This window comes from Octopus sinensis, linkage group LG14 (genome assembly GCF_006345805.1).
Source record: "Octopus sinensis linkage group LG14, ASM634580v1, whole genome shotgun sequence".
NCBI lineage: Eukaryota > Metazoa > Mollusca > Cephalopoda > Octopoda > Octopodidae > Octopus > Octopus sinensis.
In genome coordinates, this window is record NC_043010.1 from 10,321,261 (window position 1) to 10,348,760 (window position 27,500).

Here is a 27,500-nt window from a genome sequence, read left to right on the forward strand (position 1 = left end):
CTTATAATTTAAACAGAAATTTCTTCTTATGCTAAAACATATTTTTAGCATATAAAACTAAAATAATTTTACTTTAGATAATAAAAATGTCAAATTTCAAAATTTCTAACAAGTTGCAATTATCTCTGTTTAAACCTCCACTTTTTCATCGAGCAGCATGGCTAAACAAAAGAAAACGAAAACAATAAGAATTCCTAACAACTTTCATACATATCTTGCTTTCTTTAAATCTGGTTCTACATTCATGTACATCATTCTTATTTTCTTTCACAAAACAGTTAGAATTTCATTTAAATATTTCAAATGTCACACATTTTCATATCATTTCCATTTTTCTGTCGACATTTCTAAGTAATCATTTCATAAATTTGACTTAAGATTTCTCATTTCATTTACATATTCTGACAGTTTTTAATGCAGATGTTTGGATATTAAAATCTAAATTATATATATATATATATATATATTTGTTTATGAAAGAAAACATAAAACAATCCTTAAACAAATCCGTGATTTTTCTTTCGGGTATAAATGATGCCAGTAAAATGAAATATTTAAATGAAGGGTGAATGAGTTTAAAATTCGAGTTTAATATTGTCTCAGAAACTTCTTTCTTTTCATTCCATTGTTTGACTGTTATCATCCTTAAGATATTTAATTTCCGATTACAAAGAAAAAAATGTGTATATTTGCATGCGTATATATATATATATATACATATATATGATACATGTATATCTATATTTATGCTTATATATATATATGTATAGCATTCTGTTAATGGAAAACAGTGATAGTAATGCTAAAAGGAAATAGAATAACTGGCTGTCACTCTACACTGTATATAATTAAATTCTTGCCATATATAATTAAAATTGAAATTATATACACCATTTTTTTCTTTTCTTTTTAATTCATAATAGCAAACTGTAGTAGTTGTTAATTTCACTGAAGTTTGCTTTCAGCTATCACTGAAATGCACACCTGTAAATTAATTAGCAACATAAGAATGTCAGCATGTTTTAGTTAGGAGATAAACAGTAGAGTTGAAGAAACTAGGTTATTATATATGAATTGTATATATATGTGTGTGTGTGTGTGTGTAAATATAAAATATATAAACATATATATATATATATATATATATATATATATATATATATATGTTTATATATTTATATATTTACACCACACACACACACACACATACACTATATATATATAATATAGACACATGTACACACACAAATATATTATATGTGTATGCATGTGTGTGCTTGTATATTTTAAAAATTTAAACATCTGAGACATTAACATAAGGAATGACTCAATACAAAATGTAATGTTGTAGTATATATTAAATAGAAGCTACAATTGTGACTTTGAAGTTCACTGGATTGGCTTCTGAAAAAAATGATCTGATAAACTGTTTGACAAATTGATTTGGTGATTCTTTGAAAGCACAGCCTTTATATATGTATATCTGCAGATGCATGCATGCATGTATGTATGTATGTATGTATGTATGTATGTATGTATGTATGTATGTACGCATGTGTGTATGTATGTATGTGTGTGTGTATGTATGTATGCATGCATGCATGTATGCATGCATGTATGTATGTATGCATGCATGTATGTATATGTTTATGCATGCATTTGTGTGTGTGTGTGTGTGGATGTATTTATGGTAATGAACAGAACAAAATACCAAAGTAAACAATAGTGTAAATAAGGTACAGTTCATTCAATTCATTTAGACAGAACCAAACTGAAATCCCGGTTTTCATCAAATATGAATGCACCTTCCCATGCTTAAATCTTATGTCTGCCATTTTGATTTGAGATATTTGGAGAGTATAAGGCGGCAAGCTAGCAGAAACGTTAGCACGTCAGATGAAATGTGTAGCCGTATTTCGTTTGCCGTTACATTCTGAGTTCAAATTCTGCCGAGGTCGACTTTGCCTTTCATCCTTTCGGGGTCGATAAATTAAGTACCAGTTATACATTGGAGTCGATGTAATCGACTTAATCCGTTTGTCTGTCCTTGTTTGTCCCCTCTATGTGTAACCCCTTGTGGATAGTAAAGAAACAGATATTTGGAGAGCAAATGAAAACAAAGTATTTTGGCTCGTCAACACTAGATTTGTAGTAGATAAAGGAATAGGAAAAGATGAAGTAAATAGTCAGGGGGCCATGGTCAGATAACCACTTCTAAACTGTGTATGAGGTAAGGTTCAGGGTATACACTGAATAAAACTATCCATATGATTTACAGAAGTTCACAGCAGTTTGTGGCATATAAGTGTTTTTGTCCAAAGCAGTATTTCTATGCCCACAATCATGTTTAGCTCCTATATAGAATAACCTGATCTCCTCCTCCTCCTCCTCCTCCTTCAAACAACAACAGCAATTTTATTCAGCTGAATACACGTCATTGATTGGTTTGAAATTACCAAAATACGACAACTTTAACGTGAAATAACTTCATAAATATAGGCTTTTCTCAAAAACACTAAGAGTAAAAGATATTTTTATATGACACATTCTACTAGCGTCCAAAGTTTGGAAGTGTTTAGTTACAAAAAATTCTTTTTTAAATCTGTCGGTCAAAAGGTAAAGATCTATTTTATTAGAATGTTTGTTAGAAAAAGAGAAAATCCCAAAATAAAACAGAGAAATCAATACTCATATATAATATACTAGCAGTATCACCCAGTGTTGCTTGGGTTTGTTTCGACCCTTTAGAATTGAAATTTTTGAAAAGTAAAAATTTTGCATTATGCAACTTGTTATTCTCTTCAAGTGAACATTTTTCCAGTTGAAATACACTGAAAAATGGTGACACAGCAGTCAAAAGTCATAAAAAATAGGGATTTTCATAGAAAAAAAGCACCTTTTTGATGTAAATAATTTTTGGTGTTAACATGGTCTGATTTGAATTTTATCTTCTACAGAATGAAGAGCAAGCCTTCTTCTATCATACTCTCAATTTTGGTCAACTTGGGCAGCAGGGTCTCGAAGGAGATAGTGTTAGTTGAATGCTACCAAACCTGCCACATACAGACAACTTCAGCTTTATATATATAGATTTGCTACACGCTACTTTCCATCCTTAATAATGAAACTTGGTAGATCCAAAAGTTAAACACGCAGACACACACAGACACACAAGTTGAGTTTTATATATATAGATTTCTCAACGGGGATTTCAGGGGATTTCAGGGAGTCGCTGGTGATGTATCGTGATGATCAAAACTCTGGCCTGCTAAAATTTGGTTAAAGTGATTCAAACTGCAGACTCAATGCAAAATGGTCACATTTAATTCAAAGCGTTAAAAATGTTATGAAAACAATTGGTATGTGTTCACAAAGTCCAAACGATTAATACGAAAAAACCCTCCAGGCTACATCCCGAAAATTCATTTCTTTGCCGAATTTCTACAATGTTTACGGCGATTCGTTTTTATATCTTGATTTTTTATTTTTCATGCAATTTACTCATGCTTGCATGCGTGGTGAACACAGTTCACATCAAACAGCTGACTGAGTAAAGTTCACTATTCAATGCATGGGATAAGGCCTAAACAAACACATTATCGATTTTTGCACATGTGAGATGAATTTCGGAACAGAAATAGCGCAGTTCAATTTTCATTCGCCTAAACTTTAAGTGACCCATTTTTGGTGGTTCGATGATTTGTTGGCTAGGAGGAAATGTGCCTGGAAGTTAAACACACAGACACACAAGTTGAGTTTTATATATATAGATTATTAAAAAATGTGTTATTATATACGGCATTAGGGCAGAATCATTAGCATGCCAGACATAAGGTTTAGCTGCATTTCATTTATGTTCTGAGTTCAAGTTTTGCCAAGGTCAGTTTTTCACTTCATCCTTTAGGAGGTCATTACAATATGTACCAGACAAGCACTGGAGTCGATATAATCAACTAGCCCTGCCCCATAAAATCTTCAGGCCTTACACCTATAGTAGAAAGAATTATTATATAAGATGTTGTTATATAAGGTGTTGTTATAATAAATAAAATTTGTACAAACTTTGGTACAAATGTTTTACTCTTCTCTGAGGTATTAAAATTACACTGATTAAAGAAGTTATAATAATAATGTGTATGTGTGTGTGTGTTTGTATGTGAATATATGTGTGTATTTGTGTTTGGAGGCGCAATGGCCCAGTGGTTAGGGCAGCGGACTCGCGGTCATAGGATCACGGTTTCGATTCCCAGACCGGGCGTTGTGAGTGTTTATTGAGCGAAAACACCTAAATCTCCATGAGGCTCTGGCAGGGGATGGTGGTGATCCCTGCTGTACTCTTTCACCACAACTTTCTCTCACTCTTACTTCCTGTTTCTGTTGTACCTGTATTTCAAAGGGCCGGCCTTGTCACTCTCTGTGTCATGCTGAATATCCCCGAGAACTACGTTAAGGGTACACGTGTCTGTGGAGTGCTCAGCCACTTACACGTTAATTTCACGAGCAGGCTGTTCTGTTGATCGGATCAACCGGAACCCTCGTCGTTATAACCGACGGAGTGCTTCCATTCCCATTTGTGTTTGTGTGTGTGTATGTGTACACGTTTTGCTTGTGTGTGTTTATGTGTGTTTGTGTAGAATTATTTTGACGAGTATAAAACAACGAAGAACTGAATTAAAAGCAAATATCTATCAAGGAAAGTTACACTTACAATTGGTATTGTAACATAAGTCATTTACGTAATTTAGTTATATGAGGCAAAAAATGAAACCTTACTAAAACCTAACAGAAGAATTTTAATTCTCTATAAGTTTCAAAATTACTTGAAATAAGGTGTTAAGTAAAGGAAGTAAACTCACATTTATTTACAAATGTTTGAAGTAGCTTTGGATAGGTTTTTTTTTCATGAAAAGGAAAGAAAAAGAAAAGGTGTATCAAATATGAAAAAGTGTTTATAAAGCTATATTAAATGTTGGCAAAAGTAAATATGTGTGTGTGAAATATTGTATATTAATAAAAAGGATATTAGGATAATTAAATATATAAACTTACTTAAATCTAATTTTCGTTATTTTAAAGATTTACATTACTTAAAAAAAAAAAAATTCAGGGATCCATTAAACAATTTTAATACGTATAAATATTAGCTTATAGTATGGGTTGGCTAGAATTAAGGTGTAAACAGATGTAAAAAATATGAGAAATATCGAGACTAATTTAGAAAATGGATGAATAACAAGAATGTAGCATAAAGGTGGTGAGCCTAAAAAGAAACAAAACTCTAAGGGAGAAATATTAACAACTACCTTCTGTATACTCTTTTACTCTTTTACTGGTTGTTATTTCTAGGGCACTGGTCGGCCCGGGGCTATAGCAGAAGACACTTGCCCAAGATGCCACGCAGTGGGACTGAACCCGGAACCATGTGGTTGGTTAGCAAGCTACTTACCACACAGCCACTCCTGGCCAAAAATTTGAAATCAATATTTATATGGAAATAAGGCAAGCAAGCTGGCTGAGTTATTAGCAAGCTGGGCAAAATGCTGAGCAGCATTTCATCAGTCTTCGCGTTCTGAGTTCAAATTCCCCTAAGTTAAACTTTGCCTTTCATACTCCTTTTGGAGTCAATAAAATAAGTACTAGCTGAACACTGGGGTTGATATAATCGACTCAACTCCTCCACTGAAATTACTGGCCTTGTGTTAAAATTTGAAACTAAAATTTATCGGGAAATTAAAGGCCATTCATGAAAGAGAACTTGTTAATAAAATTAATATTGCTTTGAGAATGAAAATAAATGGGTTGAACCAGTATATGGGAACTATAAGGAAATTAGATTTACTATTCATGTTTGTGGCTTATCTTTTACTAGTTTCTGTCATTAGACTGCAGCTATGCTGGGACACACCACCTTGAAAACTTTTAGTTGAACAAATTAACTCCAGTACTTATCTATTTTTTTTAAGCCTTTATACACCAGATCTGCTCACAAAATTGTGATTGGCTTGAGACTATAAGACACTTGTCACGGGTGCCATACAGTAGGATTGAACCCTGGACCATGTGATTGGGAAGCAAACTTCTTACTACAAAGCCACACCTGTACCACAAATGATAGACCAATAAGAAATATCTTGTTGGTATGTCTAGGTCACCAAAGACAGTGAAGAAAACTCTTCAATGTAATAACTACCATGCAAGCCGACTCTGCAAGCAGTTCTCAAGAACTGAGATATAATGGCTATATGTTGCTTACCAATATAGTACTTGACTATTCTTTTTTGGCCGGCTACGGTCGGGTTAGTAACAAAAGGGTTAAATTGTGAAAACAAAACTCAGGAGTTAACTGTCAAAAGTAAAGGCTAAATGTTCATAATGATTGCTTTAAAAGATGAATTACCATAATACATCTCAGTAACGAGTGAACATATGTTTGATCCTTCCATCTTTCAATCTGTTTAGTTTGCATGCTGGTGCTATACATGCAGAATATTTCAACGTTTTCTTTGCTACGCTTTCATCTGAACACTTTTCAATGAATTCGTTACGAATAAATTCAAATGCTATGGAAAAAAGAAACCGAAGAAGATCAAACAACAGAAACTTTTGTTATTTTGTATTGTTTTTTGACTTCAGCCACAAAGGGATTGATGAAGCCTTTTTTTGCATATTCAGAAAATGATTGAGATTTTCGTGTCGCTATATTCAAATTTTTGATATAGTAGAAAAGTTGTTTCAAATCTAAATATATCAATCGTCTGCTATTGGGAAATGAAATTTATAAAGAGAGTAAAAATAGACTAAACAGGAGTGGCTGTGTGGTAAGTAGCTTGCTAACCAGCCACATGGTTGCGGGTTCAGTCCCACTGAGTGGCATCTTGGGCAAGTGTCTTCTGCTATAGCCCCGGGCTGACCAATGCCTTGTGAGTGGATTTGGTAGACGGAAACTGAAAGAAGCCTGTCGTATATATGTATATATATATATATATATATATATATGTGTGTGTTTGTGTGTCTGTGTTTGTCCCCCTAGCATTGCTTGACAACCGATGCTGGTGTGTTTACGTCCCCGTCACTTAGCGGTTCGGCAAAAAGAGACCGATAGAATAAGTACTGGGCTTACAAAGAATAAGTCCCGGGGTCGATTTGATCGACTAAAGGCGGTGCTCCAGCATGGCCGCAGTCAAAATGACTGAAACAAGTAAAAGAGTAAAGAGTAAGAGTAAACAGAAACAATGGAGTTTTGATGCATTTATAAAGCAAAAAAAAAACTCAGACTCCTTCAAATTCAATGTATCAAATAGCAGAAGGTAAGATACCTCAAGTGATGAACCCAAAAACAAGTATCAAAAACATTTTGAATACTCTTTTACTCTTTTACTTGTTTCAGTCATTTGACTGCGGCCATGCTGGAGCACCGCCTTTAGTTTGGCAACTTGACCCCGGGACTTATTCTTTTTTGTAAGCCCAGTACTTATTCTATCGGTCTCTTTTGCCGAACCGCTAAGTGACGGGGACGTAAACACACCAGCATCGGTTGTCAAGCAATGCTAGGGGGACAAACACAGACACACAAGCACACACACACATACGTATATATATATATATATATATATATATATACATATATACGACAGGCTTCTTTCAGTTTCTACCAAATCCACTCACAAGGCATTGGTCGGCCCGAGGCTATAGCAGAAGACACTTGCCCAAGATGCCACGCAGTGGGACTGAACCCGGAACCATGTGTTTGGTAAGCAAGCTACTTACCACACAGCCACGATGAAATATTTGATTGTTTATTATTTCTAAATGATTTATTTAATTGAATCATCGGTCATGTCTAAATTAACACTGTATCTGTTTTGTTCTGTGCTTAAAAATTATTTGAAATTTATATATATACACATATATATATATATATGTATGTATGTGTTTGTGTGTCTGTGTTTGTCCCCACCACTATCGCTTAACAACTGATGCTGGTGTTGTTACATCCCTGTAACTTAGCAGTTCGGCAAAACAAACTGATAAAATAAGTACTAGGCTTACAAAGAATAAGTCCTGAGATCGATTTGTTCAACTAAAGGCAGTGCTCCAGCTTGGCTGCAGTCAAATGACTGAAACAAATAAAAGAACAGAAAGAAAATACAGAGGTCAATTTAATTGACTATACATATCCTCCAGAATTTTCCAGAACTCATGTGTGTATCACAAATAAATGTTTGATAAACATGAATCATGTTAGAACTAGCTACCATATCCCAAGTCTATAATTAAAAACGAAGAGATGTAGCCAATATGTTCCTGTAAATTAACTTTGACTTATAAATAATTCCCTTGGTAGGCCATTATTATCAGCCAATGTTGTTGATGGTTAAGAAGTATTATTTTAAAGAGAAACGTTTTTGTTTTTTATCTCTTTCATCTTAATTTTGTAAACTTATAAAATGCTTCATATAATTTTGGGCCTCAGAGATCATGGGGTTACAATATTTCTGTCATTCTTAAGTATTTTGGCAATAATAAAACTTGGTTGTAACATCTGTAGCTTTTGGACTAAGGACATCCTCATTTTTGTTGTAGATGAATTGATAACATAGTTTATGTTTAACATATATTGTGAATCAATGGCTCATCAGAATGCACATGGAATTGCTTTCCTTTTTGCACATTAGTCTAGGGACCCCAGTAAAGGTTCATGGTTGGTGTATTTCCTCATCCAAATAACACATTAAAACACACACCTTATAATACATATTCCTGAATACATCTATATTTATATATATATATATACTGGAGTAAACACATAAATGTGAAACAAGGTGGAAAAAAGAGTACTCAAATACCAGGGGTAGAGTAATATGCTGTTTTGTTGAATTTCTGCTGCTTTTAAATAAAGTATATATATGTATGTATGTATGTATGTATATAGATATGCAAGGTTTAGTAGAACAAATACAAACATATACATGTGTACACGCACACAGATGTGTGTATGTATGTATGCATGTATATATACATATATATATATATATATATATATTATATATATATATATATATATATATATATATATATATATATATATATATGTATATATATACATATATATGTATATATACATGCATGCATGTATATATATATATATACAAAATGGCAGATCATTAGTAAGGTGAGACACACAAAAAAGAAAGAAGAAAGCAAAGGACCAGGGATGAGGTGACAGAAGTGTGACGAAAGAACTCTGGCCGAAATACTCTCTCTTTTCTCTTTTACTTGTTTCAGTCATTTGACTGTGGCCATGCTGGAGCACCACCTTTAGTCGAGCAAATCGCCCCCGGGACTTATTCTTTGTAAGCCTAGTACTTATTCCATCAGTCTCTTTTGCTGAACCGCTAAGTTACAGGGACGTAAGCACACCAGCATTATGTATGTGTGTGTGTGTGTGTATGTGTGTATGAATATGTTTGCAGTATTTGATGTAGCGCAGACAATAATATTTTTTCTCAAATTGTTCTCCTTTTAAGACAGTGTATTTGATCTGAATGAGATTTGGTTGTTATTTCTAGTTATGTCTGTGACAATGTAGGGGTTACCTTATTAGCTCATATAGAGGGTTGTATATATCAGAGATATTTCGAAAATTGGTTATCAAAGAATGGAACAAAGAATTGTCGAACCCAGAGATCCCTATCCTAGACCTGACATTTGCATCCACATATGATCATTTTGGGAATTCCAGCTAATTAGTTTTGGGTGTATCCCAAAGGAAGGCATCTTCTCTCTAAAGTCTGTCGAAACATTCCATAACAGCATTTGTTTCATCATGATTGAATTGCAATGGAGATGGTTATTGCATCACACACAGGTGAAAAGGTCACTGATAGACTGAACTTTAGAAAACATAAATAGTTAGTCACTTAGGGGATTGAAATTGATTCCTACTAAACAGAAGAGTTTCATTTTATAACATTTATCGTTAGCTCGGATTTTAATCATATCATCTATCATATAAAATCGTTCTGTCTGTCTGTGTGTGTGTCTTCTAGGATCTCGGGCATCCTCCACCAAATTTGATATGTAGATACCGAAAGTATCAGGGCGTGTATAAGTCTTGAAAAAATTACAAAAATTGATTCCACACATGGATGTGCACACACATGGATGTGCACGCATGCACACACACATATGTGATGAGATTCTTTTAGTTTTCATCTATCAAATCAATTCACAAGGCTTTGGTCAGCCTGAGGCTATATTAGAAGACGTTTGCCCAAGGTACCACCCAGTAGGACTGAACCCAGAGCCATGTGGTTGGGAAGCAAGCTACTTACCACATGGTGTGAGGGCTGTTGCTATGGCATTGAGGTAGATCCAGCCACCCCTGTTAACAGGGACTAAACCAAGAACATTTTTGTCATCAGAAGATTTCTACAGAAAAACCATTTGCTAAAGTAGATACTTCCTGGTAATCTGAACACAGATCAATCCCAGAGCAATTTCACAGGAATTTGGATATAAAAAGATAAGACACTGGATCTTTTTTATTCATGCTCTTCTTGAAATTTTCTGTAATCCCTGATTTTATTGAGCCCTAATTTAGCATAATCCCTCTTTTGTCCTGGTGGTATTTTTTGAGACCCTCAACCATAATACTATATAGGGTTGCACCCATTTAAATCAATAATCTTTTATCTATTTACCTTCTATCTAGTTTCAGTCATGGGGCTGCCACTATTCTGGGGCACTGCCTGATGGGTTTATTTGAATTCCTTGGGAATGCTGGGGTTGGAGCAATCAGTGGAATGGTGGGCAAGGGTTGTGGAGGCGCAATGGCCCAGTGGTTAGGGCAGCGGACTCGCGATCATAGCATCGCGTTTCGATTCCCAGACCGGGCGTTGTGAGTGTTTATTGAGCGAAAACACCTAAAGCTCCCCGAGGCTCCGGCAGGGATGGTGGTGATCCCTGCTGTACTCTTTCACCACAACTTTCTCTCACTCTTACTTCCTGTTTCTGTTGTACCTGTATTTCAAAGGGCCGGCTTTGTCACTCTGTGTCACGCTGAATATCCCCAAGAACTACGTTAAGGGTACACGTGTCTGTGGAGTGCTCAGCCACTTACACGTTAATTTCATGAGCAGGCTGTTCCGTTGATTCGGATCAACCGGAACCCTCGTCGTCGTAACCGATGGAGTGCTTCCACGGTGGGCAAGGGCTAATGATGTGAGGTGGTATAGGCATGTGTTGAGGAGGGATGATGAGTATGTTCTGAGGAGGTTGATTGCATTTGCGGTAAATGGAGCATGAAAGCGAGGTGGACCAAAGAAAAGGTGAAGGGGACAGGTGGACGAGGAGATTGGGAAGGTTCGTTTGAAAAAGGAGGATGCCCAAAAACTGGGCAAGATGGCGAGATGGTGTGAGGGCTGTTGCTATGGCATTGAGGTAGATCCAGTCACCCCTGTTAACAGGGACAAAACCAAGATTTAAAACACTGGATAATGATGATTGGCCCCGATGTTTATCTTTCTTTAAGTGTAATTATTCAATCAGTCTTTTTTGTTGAACCCTAAGTTACAAATAGGTACACAAACCAATACCAATTGGTAAGTAATGGAGTGGGGAGAAGCACAAAAACAGTCACACACACACACACACACACAGATAATTCATTTTTAACTGTTGATTTTGAAGTAAAATCTTATAAATAAAAACATGTAGTTATTAGGTTAAAAACACCTTTAGATAGAAAAAGTTAAAGGCTGTCTATAAACACAATCTATCTATCTATCTATCTATCTATCTATCTATCTACCTACCTACCTGCCTGTCTGTCTATCTACCTATCTATCTACCTATCTATCTGTGTGTGTATGTGTATACATATATCTATATCTATATATATACACATACACACACATATATACATATATATGTATGTGTGTACATATATGTGTGTGTATATATGTATATATCTATATATATATGTATGTATATATATATGTGTGCATATATATATATGTGCATATATATATATATATGTATATATTTCACAAAAAGAAACAAAAGATGAAGACAGGTGGTGTAGACAACAAACAGATGTATTAGTATAACACTCAGGAAGTGAAAAAGTCTTTAACATTTCGAGCCTACGCTCTTCCACAGAAAGGAACACAGAAAGAAACAAGGAGGGAAAATAAAAGATGTGTTGTGGCTAGCGATCTATCATGTGTGTGTACGTATGGATATACATATATGTATTTATGTATATATATATATATATATATATAATATATATATAGATAGATATATATATATATATATATTATATATATATATATATATATACATACATAAAGGGGTAAAGACCCCCTTCGGTCATGAATGACCATGGGATTGCACCTAGAAAGTTACCCTCCTAGACACAAGTCTGGGCAAAGTTGTTTTTATGGAAGGCCAGCAGTCGCCCATGCATACCAGCCTCCCCTCTCCACGCCACCAGTGTTATCCAAGGGAAAGACAAGGTCGATACAGCTTGGCACCAGTGACGTCGCAACTCATTTCTACAGCTGAGTGAACTGGAGCAACGTGAAATAAAGTGCCTTGCTCGAGAACACAACACGCAGCCCGGTCCGGGATTCGAGCTCACAACCTCACGATCGTAAGCTCGACGCTCTAACCACTGAGCCATGCGCCTTCACATATACATACATATATATATATATATATATATATTATATATATATATATATATATACATACATATATATATATATATATATATATATATATATATATACATATATATATAGATATAGATATATATATAGATAGATAGATAGATAGATAAATATATGCATATACATACCTATGTACGTAAGTATGTACATACGTACATACGTACATATGTACATACATACATACATACATACATATAAGCTTCCACAGTTTCTGGGACCATAGTAGACAACACTTGCTCAAGGTGTTATGTAGTGGAATCCAGCTATGCCTTTAATTATTGAATTACTTAAAGTTTAATTATTAAATTAATTGAAAATTAATTATTTCAATTCATTACTCTGTTAATTAATAACATATTATTGAATTAATTGTTTTCTATGTTATTCAATAAATTTAGTATGGAGGACTTTTGGCATAATCTACGCATGCTTTTTTTAATAATTATGCTTGTTGAGAGAGCAGCAGATGGTATGAATCAGTAGAGCAACAAATAAAGTGCCTGGTGCTATTTAGTTGCATATTTCTATTCTCTGAGTTCAAATCCAATTGAGTTCAACCGTGCTTTCACCCTTCCTGGGTCAATGACATGTACTAAGATCTTATCTCCTATAATTACCTCCGGATATTTTCGGTTTCACCGGCAGTTTTTTCTAGCGGTGTCATATGAAATTGTCACCCATAATTATGACCCTAGTATCGATCTATTGCATTTCAATCTATTTTAGGGTTAGGGTTAGGGGTGGGGAAGGGTATCTTTTTTTTCTTCACAAATGTAAATAAACCCAATCTGTTTCTTAAACGAGGGACATATTCATATGGCATAGAATGTTTTCACCTTAATAGACGTCATTGATTGGTTGAAATTGCAGAAATTGAAGGAAAAAACAACAAATATCTTACAAACTATAGAATTTTCTCAATAAAGCCAAGAGAAAAAGATGTTTTATAAATACATTCTACCAGTATACAAAGTTTAAAAGTGTTTAGTTACGTGGAAATTATTTTAAAAAACAGCCGGTCAAACCGAAAAGATCCTTATCTCCTACATTTGAGGTCTGGTTCCTATATAAGTAATAAATGTTTTGCTGTATATTTCCATCAACAGGAAGAGGCTATTTTGATGTAGCCTGCTGTAAATAGCAGCCAAATCTCTTTCTAATCACACCTATTTTTTCCATAAAACAGAAAAACAGTTTGTATGATACTGTCTTTGGCTATATAAAACGATGGTATGGTCATAGATAGGCGAGATCGCAGAAACATTAACGCGCTGGGCGAAATGCTTAGAGGTATTTCGTCTGCCACTATGTTCTGAGTTCAAATTCTGCCGAGGTCGACTTTGCCTTTCTTCCTTTCGGGGTCAATAAATTAAGTACCAGTTATGCACTGGTGTCGATATAATCGACTTAATCTGTTTGTCTGTCCTTGTTTGTCCTCTCTGTGTTTAGCCCCTTGTGGGTAGTAAAGAAATAGGTTTTTCGTCTGCTGCTATGTTCTGAGTTCAAATTCTGCCGAGGTCGACTTTGCTTTTCATCCTTTCGAGTGTCGATCAAATAAGTACCAGTTACGCACTGGCGTCAATGTAATCAACTTAATCTGTTTGCCTGTCCTTGTTTGTCCCCTCTATGTTTAGCCCCTTGTGGGCAATAAAGAAATAGGTATTTCGTCTGCCGCTACGTTCTGAGTTCAAATTCCGCCGAGCTCGACTTTGCCTTTCATCCTTGTGGGGGTCGATCAAATAAGTACCAGTTACGCACTGGGATTGATGTAATCGACTTAATCCGTTTGTCTGCCCCTGTTTGTCCCCTCTATGTTTAGCCCCTTGTGGGCAATAAAGAAATAAGGAACTGAAAGAAACATGTCATATATATGTGTGTGGGAACCAATACCCAAGATTTAACAGCTTGGCAGAAAGATATCATACTTAAAAAAGAAAACTGTACCAGGGGCAATTCATTCGACTAGGAAAGTCTTCATAGTAGTGTCCCAGCATGGGCCCTGTTTAATGACTGAAGCAAGTAAACGATAAAAGATACCTTGCAAAGGCAGAGAAATCTATTGTTTTCACCATTATATAGTTGAATGGGTGCTAAAATACTTTAGTGAGTGAAAGTAACAACAACAACAACAACAACAACAGAAATAGGTATGGTCATAGATAGAATGTCTTTAACCATGAGTCTGTTCATCCGGGGTGGGGGGCTAACTCAGGGCTAAACATCAACAAAAACAAAATAGTAAGCAAGCCAAGGTGCAATACATATCTCATGTAACGTTTGTGTTAGGTCATAAAATGTCATTCCACTTCATATTTGTTACCTGTCACACACACACACGCAAATATACACACAGCACAAAGTTACCTCCCTTACTAAATGCTACACAACTACTCGGGTTTTATTTTCCAATATAAAATTTTCAATATAAATTTTCCAATTCACAAACTACACATGTTTAATTCTTACATCTCTCCATAAAACACTACGTTTTTTTATCTATTTATTTAGAAACGCATTCATCATTCACATCTTATCTTTCTGCTACATCTCATCCACCCATCTCAAAGACCAGGAAAGAAGGAAACAGTTAAACCAACAAATTTTTTTTTTCTTCTTCCGTTTATTACATTCTGTTTTCTCCCAAGCTCAAAATAAAACACAGAAAATATGTGTAGAAAAGGTTATCTATTCATATTAAAAAACTTGATATGAAATAGTGATATTTTCTGTTATTTCATAAATTCTGGATTTAATAATATTTTTACTTAATAATATATATATAATATTTTTTTCTTAAAGAAACTTAAATATCATATCTACATGTTTTTCTTTTAGTTTTCATTTTCAATTATATAAAATATTCTTGTGTTCTTTCATTGGTTTACTTGTTTCAGTCGCTAGACTGTTGCCATGCTGAGTCACCACAATGAAGGACTTGGCCAATCAATTCAACACAAGAAACTTATTTTAAGTCTGTTACTTATAGTTTCTGCCTGTCAGATTCTTTTAGTCCGACCGCTAGGTTTTAGGGATATAAACAGGGATATAAACAAACCAGCACTGGTTGTCAAGTGACAAGAGTCAAACAGAAAGATGCACATTGTTTTATCTCTCTCTTTCTCTCTCTCTTTGTTTCTCATTCTTTCTGTCTTTCATGTCCAGCATGGGATTAACCACTGACCAAAATTAGCACATGCTTAGGGCATCAAGTGAAACGGGGTACCACAGAAATGGTAGATGGTTCACTGCTCACACACTCTCTCCACCAACCTTCTTCCCCTGCTCTTCCTCCCTCCCACATTTGCACAAGGAGTTTCCAAAAGTTTTCTGTCAACCAAATTCCACAGACAAAAGTATTGCTCAACCTGAAGCTACAAAGCTATAGCAGGAAATATTTGCTTCCTTGCCTCTAAGTGTAGATGAACTTGGAGGTAATGTAGTTGCAAAGATAATTTCTTCTTACCACACACCTACGGTTAGATTAATCAATATTTCTGAATACAAATTTACACGAATTTATGGGTGGCAAATAATATACGCATTGATTTACTGTCATTTACAAATTGTTTTCTATAACTTACCAGCACCTATTTTTAAAATGCTTATTTTACTTAAAACAATGTTTAGGGTGAAACACAACCAAAACATCAAGTGTCGGATATTTTGCTTAAAGTCAGGTTTTTATATTATCCAATATAAAACAATAAGATTTTTGGATCTTATGTTTAAAGGAACTTTGATGATTTAATTTTTAATGATAGATTCGTCAGATTTCTTTAAGAAAGATAAATTAATATTTTTAATTTAGAACCTCCAATCATCAATTGATTTCTAAAATATTTTCGCTAATTATTGGTGAAATCAATTTTGAAAAATTCTATATGCAATTGAAATATATTATTATATGCTTCTTTGTCAAATAATATTTTGATCTACAGTTTTTTTGTTTTTTTAAAATTTAAGTAGTCTGCTCTATGTGAAAGGAATTATTTAAATAGTTGTAATGTATATATTCTTACAACAAGGAATTTCTGACCAGTGAATGTTTGCGTTTGTTCTAACATGCATAAACAAACACATGCGTACATATACATGTATGTGCAAATTTATGAATGTATCTATGTGTGTATATATGTATGTGCGCATATATACATGTGTACAAGTGTGATGACTGAATGTGTATATATATGTGTGCGTATATACACATATATACACATATTTGAATGAATGCATGCATACATGCATGTTTTAGTCTTATGCACATGTGTGTGCATACATACATATATATATATAAGTTTAGTAAAAATTTAGATTCAGTTGAATATGGTACTTAAGTTAAAGGCACCAGAATTTGGTATGGTATTATCCATATAAATCAAAGTGGGGTGATTATAATCAAAATAAGCAACAAGGATATCCAAAGGTATCCAGGTGATTTGGAACTAAATTCTGTTTTTAAATGTCTTGCTTCGAGAGCTGCATTCGGTACAATTCGTTTATTTTTGGTAGTAATGACTTTGAAAGTCCCTCCTAGCATGTGGCATTTATGCGTAATAATGCCCTCTATATAATATATATATGTATATATATATATATATGAGGTACACACTCACATACATACATACAAATAAAGTCTATATCTACAACAATTTAAATATATATTCATTGCTAAACTATACTAGCATACTTAGAATCACTATGCTACTATACTAATGCATGTGTGTCATGACTACTAAAACTACACTAATTCCTATACACAGCAAACAGGTATATGCTGGCATATGAATGTATCTATGCCTGCAATAACCTAAGCGATTGGTCATGCATATTCATACTAGTATGCATACATTTACTTACAAACACATGTTTCTAATACATTTACATCCAATCCACATGCTGGCACCATTATATAAGTATATGGGATTTATATATCAGGGCCAATATACGGCAGAAGAAGAACAAAAATCTAAGACAGAGTAACTAAATCAAATGTGAAATGGCCAGTTTTAAGATATATAGTAATCCATATGAAGTAAATAATAAAATGAAATAGATAAAAATAAACAGTAAAAAACATAAAGATATAAAAAATATAAAGAGATTAAAAAGAATAAAAACAAAAAATGAAAATACCAAATAATATATAAAAAATAAGTTATTAAAAAGCTTAAAGGTAAAAGAAAAATGAATAAAAATAAATAAATTTACAAACTAAATTATAATTATAAGAGTTTTAATTATAAAAAGCACAAACAGGTGTAGGGTTGGCTTTGTGGTAAGTAGCTTGCTTACCAACCACATGGTTCTGGGTTCAGTCCCACTGCGTGGCACCTTGGGCAAGTGTTTTCTACTATAGCCTCGGGCCGACCAAAGCCTTGTGAGTGGATTTGGTAGACGGAAACTGAAAGAAGCCTGTCGTATATATGTATATATATGTGTGTGTGTGTGTGTGTCTGTGTTTGTCCCCCCCCCAACATCGTTTGACAACTGATGCTGGTGTGTTTACGTCTCCGTAACTTAGCGGTTCGGCAAAAGAGACCGATAGAATAAGTACTAGGCTTACAAAGAATAAGTCCTGGGGTCGATTTGATTCGACTAAAGGCGGTGCTCCAGCATGGCCGCAGTCAAATGACTGAAACAAGTAAAAGAGCAAAGAGAGTAAAGAGTAAACCGGAGGCCTAGAAAATATTGAAGGCCACCTACAATCCTAAATATATAGGCCCTCTATCAGTTACGATGGCAAGGGTTCCAGTTGATCCAATTAATAGAACATCCTGCTCTTGAAATTAATATGCAAGTGGAACATCCTGCTCCACAGACACATGGATCCTAAATGGATCCTTTTCACCAGCTGAGTGGACTGGGGCAATATGAAATAAAGTGTCTTGCTCAAGGATACAAAGCACCATTGGAAATCAAACTCAAAATCTTATGATCATGATCTAATTCCCCTAACCACAAAGCCACATGCCTTAACTAAGGGCAGGGTGGTCCTAAATACAAATATGTATATATATAAAAAAGGCGGTGAGCTGGCAGAATCATTAGCACGCCAGGCGAAATGCGTAGCCGTATTTCGTCTGCCGTTACGTTCTGAGTTAAAATTCCGCCAAGGTCGACTTTGCCTTTCATCCTTTCGAGGTCGATAAATTAAGTACCAGTTACGCACTGGGGTCGATGTAATCGACTTAATCCATTTGTCTGTCCTTGTTTGTCCCCTCTGCATTTAGCCCCTTGTGGGTAGTAAAAAAATATAAATATATATATGTATGAGATAAATTATCGACATGGTAAGGGTATTAAGAAAGTTATAAGAATTTAAAATAATAGATACCAAAAATATACAAAAATATAAAAGGATTACATATAATATGTAAGATATAGATACTATATATACTATATACTATAAATTATAACTAATGAATTATGAATATAAATATCCATATTAATATTATATCATACATAAGTATATAAAAGTTGAAATATAAAAATATTTAAGGAAATATACTGAGGAAGAATATATAAAGACAGAATATATATTGCGCCATCCCATAAATAATGTGGTTTTTTTCAGTTGCATGTACTAAAAACAAGTATTAATTTTACCTTGTACTTATTCTTAGTGTAAGTTTTGAAGAGTGCAATTCGATTTTAACATTTATTTTTTTCAAAGAAATAATGGAAGTGACAAAGGAGCATATTCAGCATATTTTGCTTTATGAGTTCAATAAAGGCAACAATGCAATGGAAAGTGCGAGAAATATTAATGCAGTATATGGGGATTGGACAATAAATGTAAGCCAGACTCAATGGCAGTTCCAGAAATTCCAAGCCAAAAGTTATAGCCTAGAAGACAAGCCTTATCCTGAAAGATCTGTAGAGCTTGACAAGGTCATCCTGCAAACTGTGGTGGAACAAAATCTCATCATAACTACGGAAGAACTACCAGAGAAGCTCGTATTTAGTCATTCAACCATTCATCGACACCTGCATGTCATTTGAAAAGTCAGCAAATTAGGTTAAGGGGTTCCTCACAAACTTTCTGAGTCTAATCATGCACAGAGAGTGAATGTGTGCTCTTCTTTGCTGTCACATCTCCCGAATGAACCTTTTTTGGACCAAATAGTGATTGGTGATGAGAAATGGGTTCTCTATAAAAATGTCAAACACCAAAGTGTGTAGTGAAAAGTGAAATGCAAGCACCCCAACCTAAAGAAGGTCTTCACCCACATTAGGTGTCATCTGGTGTTGAACTTTTAAACTTGAATCAAACAATAACAAAGGAGATCAACTGTGAGTAACTTGAGCCAGCACTAGAAGAAAAACAGCCATAATTAGAAGAAAAGCCAGCACTAGAAGAAAAACAGCCATCTTTGGTTTCAAAACAAAAGGTGATCTTCCATTAGGATAATACTCGGCCACATACAGCAAGGACAACATTCCAAAAGCTGGAGCAGTTTGAATGGAAACAATGCCCCACCCACCATATTCGCTGGACATTGCCTCATCTGATTATTATTTGTTCCGCAGTCTTAGAAATCATTTGGACAGAAAAAATATGAATTCTGTAGATGAGGTCAGAATAGTACTGGAAGAGTATTTTTTGTCATGGACAAGTGAATTTTGGATGAGGGGACTTGCAAGTCTAGCATATAGCTGGAAGAGTATTGTAGAAAATGAAGGAGAGTATAATAGAAATATTAAAATAACTAAGTCTCTCTAAAAGAGAACAGCGGCAGCGTTCCCGGAAAATAATAGTTATCGCCATACTAATATGGCATTCTTATAAAAATAAGAAAAAAGCTGTCCGCTTATTAGCTCCTTGAGGCCATCGCCTTAAGTTAGCTATTTGATACACAAACTGTATCCATATAACCTTCGAACAAGGGAGGTCAGTCGCTCCACACTACTTGACCGGCAGCTACAGACGTGTTTCGGGGTATTGCCCCTTTTCAATGCAGCGTAGCCAGCCAGTAGGAGAGTATATTTTAGATTAAAAAAGAACTTTGTTTATCTTAATTTGGAAAAATAAAAGAAGTATAAAAAAAACATTATTTATGGGATGACACAATAATATAATATAATAAGAATTTTAAGCTTATAAATAAACCAATAAAACCAATAAAATAAAGGACAAGATAAGACATAAGGTGAAAATAAGGAAAGGCTAAATAAATTTTTAAAAAACCTATAGGGACTGCGTCTCAATAAATGCTTATGCAATATACTAAAACCGTTAAGTGATTATGTGCTAAGATGAGATTAGTGTCCATCAATATGAGGATAATACAAATATAATGGTTATATTCAGTTGGACGTTTGTGATCATACATGCAACTGGAATATTAGTTCTTGTTTACTTTGATATGTTCCTCGAATTTTGTTTACACACGACTGCAATTTCACTGACCTGACCTTGGTGCTTTACTATCACACTTGAATCCTGAACTTTTATATATGTGAATATATACATATATATGTGTGTATGTATATATATATATATATATATATATTACGGAGATGTACTTGCATAGCAAGTGATCTGATCTGAGATCGTGTGCTGGAACGAAAACAATTACAGCATGGAAGGTGTTTATAAGCCATTTAAGAAACACACAAAATCTGTTAGATTCACTTTAACATTTAAATTTAATTTGTCTAAATATTTCCGTCCCTTTGAGACCTTGACCTGTTCAATGACAAAATTTTGTGCTGCATCGAAATTTTGTCAATGAACAGGTCGCGGTCTCAAAGCAATGAAAATATTTAGACAAATTAGATTTAAATGTTGAAGTGAAACTAAGGGATTTTGTGTGTTTCTTAAATGGCTTATAAAAACCTTCCACACTGCAATTGTTTATATATATATATATATATAAGTATCCAGACTGTTGTCATAGGAATGAATCTAAAGCATGCAGAGTTAAGCCACTTGGCACAGATTGACTTTGAACTCTGTTGTGCATGCATGCTATGTTTGAACATTTTGACTCACTTCTGCTGCTTACAGCGGTGTCCAGAAGGAAGGTGTGAAGTGTGTAATTGTTGCATTGACCATGACAGAGGTCAATGCGACTTCGTCCTACATGCTTTATCTTTGTTACTATAGCAACAGTCCAGAAACTTATTGATCAGACAATGTATGCACACACATATTTCTACAATTCAATATACAAGGGTACTGACTAACTATATTTAAATCTATATCTGATATTCCACTAGGTCATACTCTATCATATATAGCACTACACCAAATTTGCTAATATACATAGTCGCATATACAATCAATAAAAAGTAATTCAATAATACAACTAATAGTAACTGTAACTTTAGAAGGCTCTATATATGTCCATTTGAAGCTAACTGTATGTCCAATAGTATTGTTAACAAATGCACAATAAAAATGAATAATGCTGAAAAATCACATTTAGGACACACAGTCTAGCCATTTAAAGTACATTATAATCAACACGTGAATATATCTCATAATGACTTTCTATATTTACATACATACAGGGATCAAAAAATAAATAACAAATCAATGACATAAAATGATGTATATTTGCAAAATCTAAAACATATAATGGATATCAAAAAGCCTGTTAACTTTGCACAACTGAAACATATAAAATTATACACACTAAAATAACTTGGTATAAATTAACATTATGAATGTGTTATCATGTAAATATAAAACTTATGTGTCATTTCAATATTATAAACTATTAATATATTCTGATAGAATTGCTAATACTTCTTCGTAGTACATTCCTTTCATCTTTCTAGTAATTGAATTTGATTTTTGATTTTGTCTAAAACAAGTCAACTTCCAAAGGAGAAGGAAAAGCTGTTCCATCAAAAAAAAAAAATAATAAATAAATTAACATATCATTAATTATTAGTCCTTATCATAAGTAATACAATTTTTTTATGATTTTTAAATTTTAACTTTAAAATGTTATACATTTTTAATATTCATATCCTCAATAATACATATTTTACATCAACATTATCATTATTATTATTGCTTTATCAATAACATCATCATCATCAGACATACATACATATACATATACATACATATATATATCATATTTTACCCTTACATTTCCACGTATTTTCTTTTCGTAACATGTTTCTACTATCTATCTATATATATATATATATACGCATATATACATGCATATATACAAATATATTCATGCAAATGTAGGTGTATGCTTATGTGGGTGTATATATGCTTATATTTACACTTCTTGTGTTTTGTCTTTTTATTATTATAACTAAGTATTTTATATAATCATTAGCAATACTGTTATCACTCGTAATGTATTATCATTTTGTTTTTCCTTGAATTTTTATCATTTACATTGTGTCTTCATTTTATAATTTAACTACTTGCTATGTTTTGAATTTCAAGATCTAAATTTAAAATAAAATTTTAAATTATAATTTCTATCTTTAATCTACAATATTGTCAAATTCAAATTTGACAATACTGGAATTATATATATATATATATCTATATATATATATATATATACATATATATAATATATACATATATATATATAAATATATATAATATATATATATATACATATATATATATACATATATATATATAAATATATATATATATATATAATATATAATATATATATATATATATATATATTATATATATATATATATATACACATATATATATATACATATATATATACATACATATACATACATGTATGTGTGTGCATGTGTCTGTATGTACATGTGTGTATATGTGTGTGTGTGCACATGTATTTGTGTGTGTATATATGTATATAAATTGAATTATATAAATTATAGCAATAAATTGCGAATTTGTAAATTGCAAATTATTCGTACATATATAATTTTATCGAAACTTAGTCTCAATTCAAATATCATAGACACGAACATTCACAATAAAATGTAGATTGGTTCATCGGTCCACATACACAATATAGCTAAATATTATTTAACAAACTGACCGAGAGTAAATGAGATTGACAAAATTGTCAGAAAAAAAAAAAAATGAGAGTAACCATAAAATTGAAACTTACAATGTCAAACAAATCTGTGCTCTCCAAATTTTTTCTATCCTACAAAAAAAACAGCTTCATTTACAATATACTAAAATAATATTATTATGTATTACATTTAAAATCATATTACTGTAACTTTGTTCAAGTAAATATCAGAACTAATGTGTTGTGTAAATTTTTCCCCAAAATTATCCTTTAATATTTAATGCGGAATCATCACAAACCAAAAGCAAAATGTCTTAAAACTGGATATATGACAACACACAACTACAGAAAAAAAAAATTTTTTAAATGAATCTGTTGAAACTCACAGCTGATTCAAAAATTTAGTTGTGCAAATAGTTGTTAACAATTGTATTAAAAATTCTTTGTAAACAATTTTTCCCATAAAATAGAGCATTTAAGACATAGAGGGGACAAACAAGGACAGACAAAGGGATTAAGTCGATTACATCGACCCCAGTGCGTAACTGGTACTTTATTTATCGACCCCAAAAGGATGAAAGGTAAAGTCGACCTCGGCGGAATTTGAACTCAGAACGTAACGGCGGATGAAATACCGGTAAGTATTTTGCCCAGCGTGCTAACGTCTCTGCCAGCTCACCGCCTTATTTATATTTATATAGAACCTAGTGTTGATGGACAATAATAAATCCATGCTAGAATATGGTGCTTTGAGAAAAACAAATATATATTTAAAATGCTGAGCACATTATAAATTCATTGTAGTCATCATCATCAGCATCATTACCATAATGATAAAACAATACCTGTTGTCATAGGTGCCCTGGGAATGATAGCAAAAGGGGCTGATTGCTACCTAACCCAGATTCCAGGAAACCCCAAAATGGCAGAAATTCAAAAGATAGTGCTCATGGGAACTGCTCATATCCTACGCAAAATACTTTCTATGCAATCTCAAGTTTTAAAATAAACATAATTTTCGTATGGTATTTTAGACATTCACTCATACAACACTAAGTACAAAACCAAATATATGGCACCCTAGGCATAACACCAACGTGAACTTCCAACTTGTTGTCTCTTGAGGTTTCTGGGTGAGACTTGGAGCCAGCTTGTGCAAATGTAAAGCAAAAGTCAAACATAGAATAATAATAATAATGATAATAATAATAATGATTATCTTACTGATTGGAAGTGTTATCATGTACATGTTTTGTCTTGGTATAAAAAGATGGGCTACAGCAAATATTCTGCTCAATACCACAATTTTGCTTGTCAGTTGTTAGACCTTAACCCATTCAGTATGTCCCTTAATGGTTTCCAATATGTGCATCTACGATCACAAGCAGAAGTAGTGAGGGGACATCATTGCCATGCATGTGTTGAGGGGAATTCTTTGGGGTTTGAATAATTCACCTCTGGAAACATGGGTGTTTCATTTAACATCCTTAAACAACCCTTATTCAAGGACCATTTGAGTGAGAGGGACCACTCAACCTGAAGAAAAATTCAAACTGGGCCCCACCTGCAAGGTCATGCACTATTTATCTTGATATGCGATCTCCATCTTGTGCACATATGGTTGTGATGCATGTACACTTATCAGACAGATAGTAATGGTAGGTATACCCTCCAGCCTTCATCAGGTGTCTTGGGGAAATTTCGAACCTGAGTCCTCATTCCTAAGGTATTTTTCGATGACATTATCATTATTATTATATTATTATTATTATTATTATTATTATTATTATTATTGTTACTGTTCAGGTCACTGCTTTGGAATCGAACTCAGAATCTTGGGGTTAGTAGCCCGTGCTCTTAACCACTATGCCATATGCCCAATTTCAAGCAGTGACCTGAACAGGAACAATAATAATATTAATAATAACATCAAAAAAATACCTTATGAATGATAACCCAGGTTCGAAATTTCCCCCAAGACACCTGAAGAAGGCTGGTAGGTATATCAGCCGAAGCGTTGTGTTAACAACAAACAAGATGAGGACAAATATCCGTCAATAATGTAAATAATGTAAATAATCAAGCATAGCTGCTCTTCATTGGAAAGGAGAAAGAGTAAAGTCCAAGGATGGAAAAGAAATCGGCAACAGCATTTGTATAGTTACACTGCTGATGTGTGTGTATGTATGTGTGTTTGTGCGCATGGGTGCATGTGTGTGAATGTTTTTGAATGTGTGTGCATGTGCATGCTTTTTTTTTTTTACTTGTTTCAGTCATTTGACGGCGGCCATGCTGGAGCACCGCCTTTAGTCGAGCAAATCGACCCTGGGACTTATTCTTTTGTAAGCCCAGTACTTAATCTATCGGTCTCTTTTGCCGAACCGCTAAGTGACGGGGACGTAAACACACCAGCATTGGTTGTCAAGCAATGCTAGGGGGACAAACACAGACACACAAACACACACACATATATATATATATACATATATATGACAGGCTTCTTTCAGTTTCCGTCTACCAAATCCACTCACAAGGGGCATTGGTCGGCCCGGGGCTATAGCAGAAGACACTTGCCCAAGATGCCACGCAGTGGGACTGAACCCGGAACCATGTGGTTGGTTAGCAAGCTACTTACCACACAGCCACTCCTGCACATGTGTGTGTGTTTGTATGTATATTTTTATTTGCAATAATTAAAGGAGAGAATGTCACACTGATAGAACTGAACACATAGAAAAGGCTAATTGGGTACAGCTTGCTGGTATCAAATTTAATCAAGTTTACTGTTTTTTATAGGATGTAATCCTCTTAAGTTTGTTTAATGAAGGAAGCAAAATTCAAAGTTACAAAACTAAACTTATTCCACATTATCTATACTTAAAGTGTAAGAAAATTAATCCCACGCAAACGAATTTTGAATTCTGTTTAACTGTCTGTTTCTTTGTTGAATATATGTGTGATTGTACATATGTAAGTGCATGTGTGTGTATGTGTATACATACACACACTTATATATACACACACACACATATATATATATATATATGTATGTATATATGTGTGTATGTGTATACGTGTGTGTGTATGAATTTATACACATATATATAAATATATATACATACATACATATATATATATATATATATATATGTATACATACAAATACACACACATATATATATATATATACATATATCTATATATATATATATATCTATCTATCTATGTATATATATATATATATATATATATATATATATATGTGTGTGTGTATACAGATAGATATAAATATATGTCTATGTTTATATGTGTATATATATATATATGCATGTGTGTGTGTGTGTGTGTGTGTATCTATATGTATGTATGTAAGTATACACAGTTTTAGTTTACTAATTTAATGTTTAAGCAAAGAATCTTTGCTTTCACTAATTCAAAAGCTTTTCTGCTTCACATAGCCTATTGAATTAGCAAAACCTAATTCAATAGGCTGTGTAAATGCTTAAACATTTAAGATGTAAAATACAACTATTTGCTCTATACTTATTTTAACTTCTATGGAGTTTTCCTTGGATCTATGGCTTCCTTGAACTTTGATTCAAGAATTTTTCTACCATATACATACACATGTGCATACACACACACATACATACACACATATGTATTTGGAAATGAATACATAAATGTGCCTATGTGTGTATGTGTATGTAAACAGATAGACACATAGATACATATATACATACAAATGTATATGTACACACACGGCGATTTT

At 33.5% G+C, this 27,500-nt stretch overlaps 1 protein-coding gene across 5 annotated transcripts in view; it reads right to left on the reverse strand.

The window, feature by feature from the left end:
* The window catches only part of LOC115219474 (protocadherin beta-6-like), a 200,959-nt gene that overhangs the window by 45,338 nt on the left and 128,121 nt on the right, over nt 1-27,500 (reverse strand). For 2 of the 5 annotated variants that reach the window (XR_003882299.2, XM_029789643.2), the window contains exon 3: nt 23,822-23,860. The exons of the other annotated variants lie outside the window; for them this stretch is intronic. Coding sequence is in view for 1 of the 2 variants with exons in the window: in XM_029789643.2 (XP_029645503.1) it covers nt 23,822-23,860 (39 nt within the window). In the remaining variant the exon portion in view is untranslated. The remainder of the gene's footprint in view (nt 1-23,821; nt 23,861-27,500) is intronic. 5 annotated transcript variants of the gene reach the window in all.